General features: G+C 54.1%; 2 protein-coding genes across 2 annotated transcripts; one reads left to right on the forward strand and one right to left on the reverse strand.

The window, feature by feature from the left end:
• Nucleotides 1–1,479: 1,479 nt before the first annotated feature.
• On the reverse strand, nt 1,480–7,026 carry BESB_000780 (the record flags this gene model as incomplete). Its single annotated transcript, XM_029358833.1, has 10 exons — nt 1,480–1,536; nt 2,015–2,055; nt 2,821–2,933; nt 3,345–3,390; nt 3,720–3,814; nt 4,153–4,234; nt 4,651–4,698; nt 5,393–5,449; nt 6,137–6,231; nt 6,875–7,026. 10 exons carry the CDS (start codon nt 7,024–7,026, stop codon nt 1,480–1,482), a joined length of 786 nt encoding a protein of 261 aa, XP_029221745.1.
• Nucleotides 7,027–8,776: 1,750 nt separating this feature from the next.
• On the forward strand, nt 8,777–11,670 carry BESB_000790 (putative tetratricopeptide repeat protein 11; the record flags this gene model as incomplete). Its single annotated transcript, XM_029358834.1, has 6 exons — nt 8,777–8,839; nt 9,484–9,617; nt 9,934–10,024; nt 10,715–10,775; nt 11,298–11,336; nt 11,624–11,670. 6 exons carry the CDS (start codon nt 8,777–8,779, stop codon nt 11,668–11,670), a joined length of 435 nt encoding a protein of 144 aa, XP_029221746.1.

The following is an 11,670-nucleotide window of genomic DNA, read 5'->3' on the forward strand; positions in this document are numbered from 1 at the left end:
CTGCGAATACACACGGACTGGACGGTTCACGGCTGGAGTGACGAGCTCAGCACCTGCTGAGGCCTGGACACAATGCGGCGCCTGAGGAGACGCTGCCACGAGCTCCCCGCGGAGACCTTCACACCGCACGAACGCGCTCTGTAAAAGGCACGTAAAACGCGCAAACGTATACCGTCGCCGCAAAGTCCGCTGCAAAACGCAACAAGAAGAGAGCTTTCTTGTCTTTTTTCCGACATGTTTTAGGAAATCAAAGTGGATTCTTGGACGTTAGAGTCCCACATCGACGTATGCTGCGATACATGCGTGGTCTGCGGCGCTCCGCGTGGCTCTGTTGCCAGGCTCTGCTAGGCCGAAGAAAAATCGAAGACGAACAAGACGACACAGTTCCTGTCGAGAAGTTGCGTCTCTGGTGGCTGTACCAGCACAGAAAAAAGGCGCGAAACGCAGCTGTGGTGACGAACTTCTGAAGACAATTGAGTCGTTTCCCGCGTGCATGCATGCATTGACGCTGTTGTAGACGATCCCTGCGACAAGGCGCAGAACTGATACTCGCGTAATCTTGCGTTTTCCGGCGGTTGTTAGCTTTCCGAAGTCCGTCACTCGTTATCGCTTTGATCCGGAGTCCACCGCACCGAACATGGAGCTAACATGCGGAACCAATTAGACGATAACCGCGGAAGTGCACGACTACTCCGGCGGGTAAACCCCCAGTCTCCTCCTCTGTTTGCTCGGTGAATAAGTTCCTGCCGGCTCTTTGACGCTTTGAGAGGCATTTCACGAAAAAAGGTGGAGCAACGTTCCGCATTGCTTGCCGGCTGCTTGATCGGCTGATCGCTCTGCCGCACCAGATGCCGTTGCGAGTCAGCTCACAATGCTAATTGGAGAAAGGCCCAATATCGCTCACAGTTTCTTCATGCCTAAAAGCCCAACTTCCCGGTCACACAAAGGACGTCGGCAGGAGTTAGAGTAGATCTGAGGCACGGAACCGTGGACGGCAAAGCGGAGGCTGCCTGCGCAGCGCAGCTGAGGGATGCGTTGCGGCCTCTATCCATTTGGATTGTGATGTGAACTCTCTCTAGATTTTGCCTGGTTCGTTCACTACGCATCTAGGCTCGGATTCATGGAAGTTACTAGTGACACTGCGGAGTGATTCCTTGAGAGACACTAGGGTCGGAATCCGTGCGCCAGCTTCCAAAATTATCAGAGGGCAAAGGGACTTCAGGAATGATACTCGCAGAAAAGACACACAAAAACGTCACGAGGGAGGCGCGCATCTGCATAAGCAAACATACACAAGCGCGACCACGCGCGAGACGAAGAGTAACCGGCGACAAAAATTAGGTTCATAGACGGCTAACTTAGGCGACAGAAAGTAGACCTCCGGGAGGCCTCAAACAGGTACAAACAACGAACGCCCAAGGAACCTCTGATCTTGGCTTTGAAGGCCTGACACGGGAAAAAAGACCTGGCTAGAAACGCTCAATCCGCTGCACGCTGGAACTCCGTGAACTCGAAGGCGAAGGAGTCGTCTGCGGTCTGACAAAAAATATGCACAGCAAAGTTGAGTTCCAGAGCAAGCACGGCAGCCGCGTTTCCCTCCGCTCGGTCGAAACTGTTTTTATTTTTTCTCTTCTCAGCAAGCGAAACGGATCATCATCGAGGAAAGCCCAACGCAGTCGACACTCGCGCCACGCGCACCCTTCCAGCCAGCGCGCATTCGTGTGAGAAAAGAAGCGACAGAATTCCTGAGCCATTTCGAAGACTGAGGAACTGTGAGGCACGACGCATCCGCGCTGGTACACAGGGCGCGCGCTGCATCCTGTCCAGCAAACTGCGAGCTACAACGTCTCACGAAAGACACACATGCCTATTGCGTTGTCCCGTCTACAAGCTAAATAATGCAGTTATATGCAGTGCGTTCAGCAGTGTAGAACCGCCGCCCACACGCTCCACCGTCAGCGCGCGATTCCGGCATGTTTAGGTCTGTCATTCGTGGGCGGTTTGGGGTTCTTACCTCTGCAGTCTGTGAGATCCGTTCGCGTGGATGCTCTGTCTCTGAACACCGCAGACACACACAGAGACACACACACACAGGCGCAAATCATGGCGAAGCCGCCTGAACGCGTCCCCTTCCTCTCTTCGTGGCGAATGCGAGGGAAATGCGCAGGCAGTTAATCGAAATCAACGCGGAAAGCGTCAACGCACAGGAGCGCCCCGAGGGAAGGATGACCGGTGCACTGACACTCGTCACAGCGTGCATCTCCAAGAATGTGGAAAGGATTTCACTTGCGGGCGCGACAACCCAAAACCACAACCAAACACATATCCGCCCCTTTTTTTAACGACACGCAACACGCATGGCGACGCTCCTCTACACACGGGTGCGCACTTCAGCCAGCGCCTGGGTAGCGCGCAGAGACTGAACGCAGGACCAAGGCGATTCATCTTTATGTTGTCCCGCTCCGAACCCGCCAGCAATCGTTGTGGGCACTCGGGGCATCAAGAAGCAATAGGGGTCGTTACAGATAAGCATGAAAAACGGCGACTCTCGCTCTCTCCGGTGTGGCCTCAAACAGTGGAAAGGAGCTCCACTTTCCCTGTCCTTCAGCATTCAGCGGATAGACACTCGCACAGGGTGCCTCCAGCGCACACTCCGAACACGAGGCCGCACGGGGGACGCAGTCTGCTTGTTTTTGCGCGGAGCTGGCCTCCCTCAAGAGAAATTGGGGCGTTAGACGCACACGCGTCTCTGCGCACACCGCCGCAGCTTGAGCTCGTCTGTAGCTGCCGCTGAGACCAACGCGTCACTGCGTAACTCACCTGCGCGCTTGCTGTCTGGGGGTGGCGGCAGGAGGCCAGGAAAAAACGGCGACGGACTCTCCGCCACGCCATCAGCGGCCGAAGTCACGTTTTCCGTTTCCGCAGGCCTCACTCTGAGAAACACACGCGCGTACACATACAGTGAATGTGCTTCGCTTTCCGCCATGCGCAATACATCCACACAAATCTAACAATATAAATATATAAATACATATATATATCGATACAAGCTATACGTACACAGGAGGAAGCTAAGGATGCGCCAAAAACTTCTCCCTAGTGGGTTTCCGCGGAGCAAAACACAGAAGAAGTCGATCGCGTGGCGGGCGCACGCAGGCATTCATATTTTGAATATATTCGCGGCAAACTGAAAACGAACCGGCAGAGGCATCGGAGAGCGTCCTTCTCTCAGACTATAATACGCGAACAAAACTCGCTGCAGCTGGCGCGGTCGCAAAAACCATAACGTTCGCATCTGTAAAAAGCAAGCTGTATCATCTCAAAACGAGGAAGAGGATGCTTACCTCGTCTTGCAGGTCATACCGCGAATCTGAACGCGGATTTTCTCGCCTACACATGCAACCGAGGCACTCTAGAGGGAACAATGAAGCAAAGGGCACATGTAGGCGACTCGCTAAGTTGATTCTTCTTTGCTGTTCAAAAACACATGCTGCGCCCACCGAAGGCGTCGCCGCCAGGCCTGAAGGCCTCGCAGTTTTTTTCCGTTGGAAGCAACTCCCTGCAGAGAGGATAACCCCCGCCGCCTTCGTGGGATAAATGCAAACGTCTTTTGCGTAGCGGAGCCCACTCTACCGATCACGTTTTTGAAGACGCAACTGTTTTCGGGACAGACGAACACCCCGTGCTGCGTTTTTGATGAATTTGCCTCGCAGACTCACCTTCGTGCAGTCTGTAATCTCGTGCGGCAGGCGCACTCGCGCCCGCAGCGTTGCTCGCCAGCTCAGGCAAATCCGCGCTCAGGGCATGCCGCCGCCTGAAAAGACACGAAAATTGCAGAGCTGCTCCAGTAAATTTGACGGCAACTCGCAAACTCAAAACACTCAGCGTGGAGGTGAGAATCGAGGCATCCTCTCCTGAACCATGCTGCGCCCGAAAAAGGCGCGGGAGACAAACAGCGCCGGTGCGGAGTCGTCAGACGCAATTGTCTCCAACCGTACGCATGTGTGCAAGAGTATGCACACATGTATATATGCACTGGGGAACATGTATACATATATGTACGTATAACTAGATATGTATATATGCGTATGGGTCTATATGCGGGTGCATATCGATCGTGGATGAACTTTGAGTCGCGAGTCGCTTTCTTACCTTTCTTCGTCGTTCAACGCACACGTGAAGTCGAAAGCTTCATTGCGCTCTTCGAATCCGACGCCCACGTAGGCTCGACGACCTGAAGCGATCAGACTCAGGAAACGCTCCGGCGGTGTGTGTTACCCCTCACGAGTGCAGCTCACGATTTGCGCACATACTATGCGTGTTTCCGTGTTCGCCATGCATGCATGTGTAAAGGAACACGCATGCACATGTGCGCCTCTACACGTCAGCGGCGTTCGCTCGCGTAGAGGGACGGTCGCGCAGCGCTCGCTGCAGGAGGCTGCCGTCCTCGCCAAGCAGTTCCAAGCGGGCGTTGTGTTTACAGGAAAAACGTCGCGCACATAGGTAGGTAGTAAAGGTTTCGCTTTTCAATATCTGCATCCTTGCATACAGGCGCACACTGACAACACGAATTCGACTCCACAAGCCCTCACGAAAACCCTCGAGTCAGTGTGGGGCTTACGGTTGACAGGCCACGCAGCATCGTCTCACCTTCCCCGTTGTCGAGGCGAAGTACGAAGTAGCGCGAACTGTCAACCGCTGCAGAGCGAAAAAACAGAAACAGAACATAGCTTGAATCCAGAACAACGTCAAGCCCGTGAACCAAGCCCTCTGTTGAGTACAGGAACGTCCATAAAAAAGCGAAGAAGCACACGAAAGCCACCTCCGCGAAACACTGCGGTTGTGTGCTCTTGACGCGCACATGAAACTCTTCGCGCCAGAGAATCGCGCGCAGTGCCGAGGACTGCGGACCACAGCTGCGAAGCGGAAGGCGCATTCTAGAATCAACACGCGTTTGTGAATGCATTCGAAGATCTTTGTTAGGCCGATGAAATGTTGCAGAATCCATAACAGAAGACGCGTTCACCCCAAAGTCCCAAGCAGCTATCCTTAGAATGCAAGTCCTGATACAGGACAGAGACCGGAAGTTCAAGAATCGGCGATAGCCTCCCAAAGAGTCTACTACTCAAAAGTGTACTACGTCACCCAGGCGTCTTCTCATCTGCTCCGCTTCCTGAGACACACAGATAGCCTCTTTCAGGCTGCGATTCAATCTTAGCGGGGACGCTCTACACGCTCGGGACAGAACTTGGAGGACCCCGTGCGTATTAAGTGTGCTCGCTCGCTTGCTGCGCCGGCGTGGGAAAAACCGAAAAGACGAAAAACGCAGCCGGACACAGACGCCACAGCAGGCGTTGCTAGAGGCAGCACGCGACGCGAGAGTGAGACCTACTCCGCTCAACCGCTTCATCGTGTTTCTCCGGCAGCGGACAGGCAGCGAAGAGGTCCCCTGCATGCACCAGCATTCCACAGCGACAAAGACAGTGAATGACCTGCCGCCATTCCACCAATCCCTGCACATTCCCTCGACGTGCTGTGCACTTTCACGTGCCGCTCTGCTTCCCACTTCAACATCTTCGCCGATCTCCTCTGCCGCTTCCTCCCCGTCCCTCTTCTTCCACCCCGTAGACCGCAACTCAGGTGTGATCACACCCCGCTATTTACCCGCACATATAGATATATATATGTAGACATATAGATAGATAGATATAGATAGATAGGTAGATAGATAGATAGATATAGATAGATAGGTAGATAGATAGATAGAAAGATAGAAAGATAGATAGATCTGGATATATATATGCATGCATATATATGTATATATATGTATGCGTTCATACGCATGCGCCTGCGTGGACGCCCATGATCAGCAGCGCCTGAAGTGTCTCTGATCGAGTTCCGTTTCTCCTGTTCGTCAGACCCATAAACGGCAAAGAGGAGTGACGCGCACGTCTGTTCACACCGGCAGCACCAGATTTCACCTTCCAGCAGCTCTCTGCTGTGTCGGCAGTTTCGCGAAAAGAAGGAACGACACTTTCGTAAACGAAATGAGAGTTAGAGACACATTCACTGACCACACAGAGACCAGCGAGAGCGAGAAAGGCGTGAAGATCTCTGCAGAGGAGGAAGGGCTCACCGGTGGAAGGGTCGACAAGGCGAATTGCGCACTCGCCGCCTTTTGTGATGATCTGAAGGCGCCCCTTCCACATCGCCGCGGTCCAATTCTCTGCCCTGAAGAAAGGGTGCATTGAAGAAAAGGAAATGTCAGAAAGCAAAGTGCTTGAAAAGGAGTGTTTGAACGCAGACGGCACGAAAACTGGCATACGAGAGAGCAAATCAGGTGTATCAACAGATATTCCACAAAACAGTCACGTCTTCATACATGCCAAGACAAAGGTTGAGCAGGGACTGATCGGGTAAGCCGGTGCAGAGCAGAGTCTCTGGCTGAATGCGCGCATGCATGGGAAGGCAAACGAACGTGTAGGATGGCTAGTCACAACGCAACGGTGCGATTCACGAGATCGCATGCCGACAGCCTCGCAGGGCGAGTTTCCCAAGCATGGAGCGCCAAGGTCTTCTTCAATGCCAAGCGATCGATCTCCCACTCAGACGATCGGAATCAAATAGACAGATATGGTAGAGAAGATGAATTTCTCATACGCAGGCACAACATCGCGTCACGCACAGAAGTACGTCGTGACAGAAAACTGCTTTGACGTTCGCGCTATCCATGTCTATTTACGCACGGGTGTGGCTGCGTACGTACATGTCTACAAACATGTGCACACATCTCTTCCTCTTTTGTTCTTCTGCCCATATATATATAATATATATATATGTAAGTCTGCGTACAGAAAAATGTATGTACACGCACCTGTGACCTTGGAGACTTCGGGGCGGGATTTTGTAGACAGTGACTTCTCTGCAGCTGTAGATAACCAACTCGAGAGCTTCATCGTCTTTTTGATCGAGCGGAGAAGGCTTTGCCGAGACCGCCTCGGCGGCCTGCGAAGCAGGGGTCGCCATCTGAGCGGAGTGCGGCTCTGCGAAGCGCGTTGAGGGCGAAAAACGGTGAAATACGCGAAGGGAGAAAAAGCGAAGGGCAGGAACACCGCGTGCTCTGCATTACGCAAATGCATGCATGCCTTTAAGGGTACTGCTACAATATATATATATATATATACAATATATATACGTATGTATGTGTATACAAGGAGACTGATGGTGCCCTACGCCTCGACGCAGGCAGGCGTACGTACCGACGGCACAAGAAAGAACCTATAGAGCGGGATGGAATTTAGATTTAACTGCAGGGTGCGGCTCGTAAATCCCTATTTCGTTTGCGTCCCTTAAGCAAAGAAGAATCTTTAGTTCCCTCCACACCAGAGGGCGAGGACAGCCCCGGCGCGGTGACCTCGTTCGCGCTCCTCCGGCCTTCTGGTCTTTTGCAGCTCGAGAAATCGTGGAGTGCGAAGCAAACGCGCGTATCTGCGCGAGTACAAACCACGGCGCGCGGCGGACACAGGGAAGAAGGAGTAGAGCCGACAAGTTGTCTCGCCTCTTCTCTAGCCAGTTGACTGGGACGTGGGTTGAGTCAGGTCGACGCGGATTGAGGTCTGCAGAACAGAAAACACTCTCCTGCGAACCGAAGAGCGTGAAAGAGCCCTTACTCCTCCGCAGTGCTTGAAAGAACTCGACAAGCAAGGAGGCGCTTGGACGGGGGACGATTCAGTCACGCAGCTGGCTGATCGTTGAGTTGGGCAGAGCGCCGCGGCCATCCCCAGCCTCGAAGACGCGGAGGCCCGTTTCGCGACGGAGGAGGAACACGCTTCTGGCTGGAGACTGGACGCGGATTTCAACGGCAACCCCGAATTCCACGAGCCTTGAAGAAGAAAAAACGGCCTTCGTTCTCTTTAGACGAATTACACAGTTGTGTCCAGCCAGAGAGAAGGCAAAACCCGGGGAGAACCCGAAGAGAGCGCATGCATGGCGAACGCACAAGATATCGCTTCGTTTCATCTTTTCACAGGGATTTCTCTGGCCTCCTGACTTCCTTCTTTTCGCCTACTTTCCTTTTTTCTGTGTAGTCCCTCGTCTCATGCAGTTCCTTCTTATGCTTGTTGATAGGCGCCACAGGGCATTCACCGTGTCCGCTGGAAGGCGTTGACTGCTACGGTGTGCGCGTTCGATTTGAACATTTTCCCAGGCTTTTTCGCCTGGCAATTTACTCGCATTTGTCAGGAGTTCAGCCGCTTACAGTGTCGGTAAATCTCGGTTCGCTTTTCCAGGACTTCCCTGTCTCCGTCTTGCCCCTGGACACGCTGAGCTCTCTGTCTCAAGCCCGGCCCGCGGCGCCTCGCCCGCTCGTTTTTTCAAACTCTGCTTAGTCTCGGTTTTTTTTTTCGCCGTACCACTGACGATCGACTTAAACCCAGATCTGCTTGCTGTCTAACCGGGATCTGTGTTTTCCTTTTTCGGTTTTCCTCCAAGAATCGCAGCACGGAGGTCGCCTTCTCAAGCCTGTCCTTGTTTGGAATCCCGTCCCGCTCTGCTAGCCGAAGACGGGCCTCCTTGCGTCTCTTCCACGCTGTAAAAGCAGAAACAACTGGCTTTCTAGCCACACTCTTTGCTCAGAGCGAGGGGGATTGGGTTGCTCGCTGCACGCGAGCCACATTTTCGCAGCGTTCGCCAAACCGGAGAGGCGCTCAAAGGGCAGACGGCTCCTGGGATCAAGGCGTTTCAGAGGGGAGGCTGTTTTCTCGCATGCGGAGCGACCATGGAAGACGCCAGCTTCAGTCTCCGGGCTGAGACGCAGCAGCTCCGAGAACAATACAATGCGGTAGGTCAAGGCGAGTTTAGGGCCGGCTTCGCTGTGGGGCGTCTCCCCTGTGCAGGCGGGTCTGCCGTCTCCCCGGTGACTCGCTACCGCCGAGGTCGCCAACAACTGCACGTTGTGCCCGCGCGCGATGAAAAGGGCCTCTGAAGCAAGGGACGTTAGGCTACGCCTCCAGGGTCGAGAGAGCCTGCAAGGTCAACGCAGAGACGCATCCGGCGCTCGAGGCCAGCTGGTGGCAGGCTGAGGACGCAGACCCCGCCGATGCGTGTCTTGCAGTGCAAAATCGTTCGAGTTCGCTCGGCTTTGTTTTCGGTTGACTCGCGCTTTTCAGGTGGAGGGCAGGATCGTTTCAACGCGTTGTCGGCCCTGTTAGTGCGGACACACTGGAGAAGTGCGTAGACAGCTTCGCACCATGCGCGAGCTTCTGAATATGAAGTCACGTTTAGGAGTTTTGAGCTGGTGCATCCGTAGGGGACGCGCTTGAGTGGCGTATTCCTGAGCCTGCGCCCGCACAGATACCTCACGAGTTGCACTGCCAGTTACTGTGTTTCTATGTGCTCAGTTACTAAATGAGGCACTGTACGTCGTTTTGGCCTCAGGGGGAGGAAATTCAGGTGTACATGCGTTGGATTGTGTGTTCGCTTCAGCAACTGCGCATGGACAGTCCGTCGCCGCGCCTTCAGTTTGAGTACGCATGTCTTCTGTCGTGCTCCCCGAGTCGCGAGGAAATCCGTGAGTCGCTGGAGCTCTTCGATGAACTCTTGGAAATCGGATTCACTAGGTAAGCGTTCGCGTTCTGATTTCTTGTGGCTCGCCCAGCAAATATCCACCCTGCGCGGAACGAGGCAGCTTGACTAGTCAGCTCTCTCCGTCTGGTGACGAATAGGCGAGCGACCAGAGTCGAGTCTGAAGTATGATATCTAGCGTGTTCGTCGCGACTGCGACTTCCCTTCTGGGGCGCGTCCGCAGTTGCCGATAAGCCTTGGTTCAGACACAGAGTTTCTGCGCACCGACAGCGCCTGGCGAACGCCGTCAGCGTTGTGAGTACCGGATAGTGTGCTTTCGCGTGTGCGGCATGGATCTGTGTGCATGCGCAGGGCCGACTGTCTGTTTCAGATCTCTCTGGCGTACCTGAAGCTTGGCGAGTATAACTCGGCGAAGCGCAGAGTTGAGACGCTTCTCCGCCTGGTGAGCTCAGAGGGAATCGCTGGGTGGGGGTCCGGCAGACGCACGGGGTTGAGCCCAAAGAGCAAACTGGCGAGGCGCTGCGACTTGCCGCGCCTTGCGTGAGTGAAGGGCATCGTTTACGTCGTTTCTCGAATGCTCCTGGCTCTGACGTGCATCGACTAGAGACTCGTGTCGGCGGTCATGCGTGTCTGCCCTGAAGGTTGTGTGGGCCAGCAACGTCGAGCGGGTTCGTAACATCTGCATTTTCATGATTAGGCGGACGCCGTCACTGCGACTCGAAGCTGCGCAGCCGGCGGAGGAGGGTGATTTATCAGAACTGCGTTTGACACAGTACACACACACACAGGAGATGTTGCAACACGCAGGAGATGTCGCAGCGTGCACGTGTGCAGCACACAGATGTAGCTTAGGCTCCAATTCAGATGCTTCAAAGTCAGTCTCGGATCGAAGCTGCGCACCTTTTCCCAGGAGAGGTGCGAATCAATTTCGGCCGTGCAGGGATCACTGTGCATGCGATCGGATCCACGGGGTTGGGGTGAGGACGATTTTTAACGCGATTCGGCACGCAGCGACTCGAAGATGAGTTTCAGCCGAAAACGGAAGCATTCTGAAAGGGAACTTTGCACGATAAGTGGATTGGAAAAGAAGTACAGCGGGTGTGTGTTTCGTCTCTGTGTGTTTCATACTCAGGAGCCGCGGAATCTGTCCGCCCTTTCGTTGCACAGCCTCATTATTGACCGAGCTTCCCACGGTGAGTATCCAGAGCACGCGTGATGACTGGGCGTTCAATCGGAACAGCAGATGTTTTCGCCGGCGGCATGTATGTAAATAGTTTTTGAAGAATCGGTCAGGCGGCACGCGCGCTCTGAGAGCTGAGGTGTCGGGCTGGTGGAATCGCAGAGGCATGGCGGAATGCGATGCCGGGCGGTCTTACACGGCTGCACGGTGTACGTACGCGAGTCGGGAGAAAAGGAAGACGGGTGGTTTGAAAGCGCACAGCACCGAAAATGGAAAGGTAGCCACGAGTTGGCTGTCGCGGGCAGTGGTATCGGTTCTAGTGTGGCAGCGGCGCAGATACCAGAGGTGGTCACGCTCCCTCGTCTGCGCGTATAGGAGCGCGAGTCGTTGTGCGGCAATCGTCCGTGAACGTGTGGTTGGGATCCTTTCAAGGCAGTGATTGGCTGCATAGGCAGTTTCACAGTACATCGCATCATATCTGCCGTTTGGTGTTGTGCATTTGCTGTTTCCTTCGCGTTGTGAAATATCTCTGCAGATGGACTGATTGGCTCCGTGCTCATGGGTCTCGCTGTTGGTGAGTAATTATGTGGCTCGAGTCTCTTCGAAGAGACGCGACTGCGATAGCCTTTGAAGCAAGAAACCTCTGCACCAACGTTTGGGCACTTTCAGATCACCACAGTTTCGGGCCGGTTTTACGTTTCGCTATCGGCCGTCGATTGCGGAGCAGAATACTGGCATCGTTTGAACGTCAAAACATGCCAGTCCCTTTTCAGTCACTCTGTGTGAGGCGAACAAGCCAAAACATTCGTACATGTTTACGTGTACCGTCTGCGCTTGACTGTTTGCCCTGTTTTGTCTCAGGTGGCTGCCTCTGGTATCTCATGCGCTCGTGGGCGTCGCTCAAATGA

This window comes from Besnoitia besnoiti, chromosome I (assembly GCF_002563875.1).
Source record: "Besnoitia besnoiti strain Bb-Ger1 chromosome I, whole genome shotgun sequence".
In the NCBI taxonomy this organism is placed as follows: Eukaryota; Apicomplexa; class Conoidasida; order Eucoccidiorida; family Sarcocystidae; genus Besnoitia; species Besnoitia besnoiti.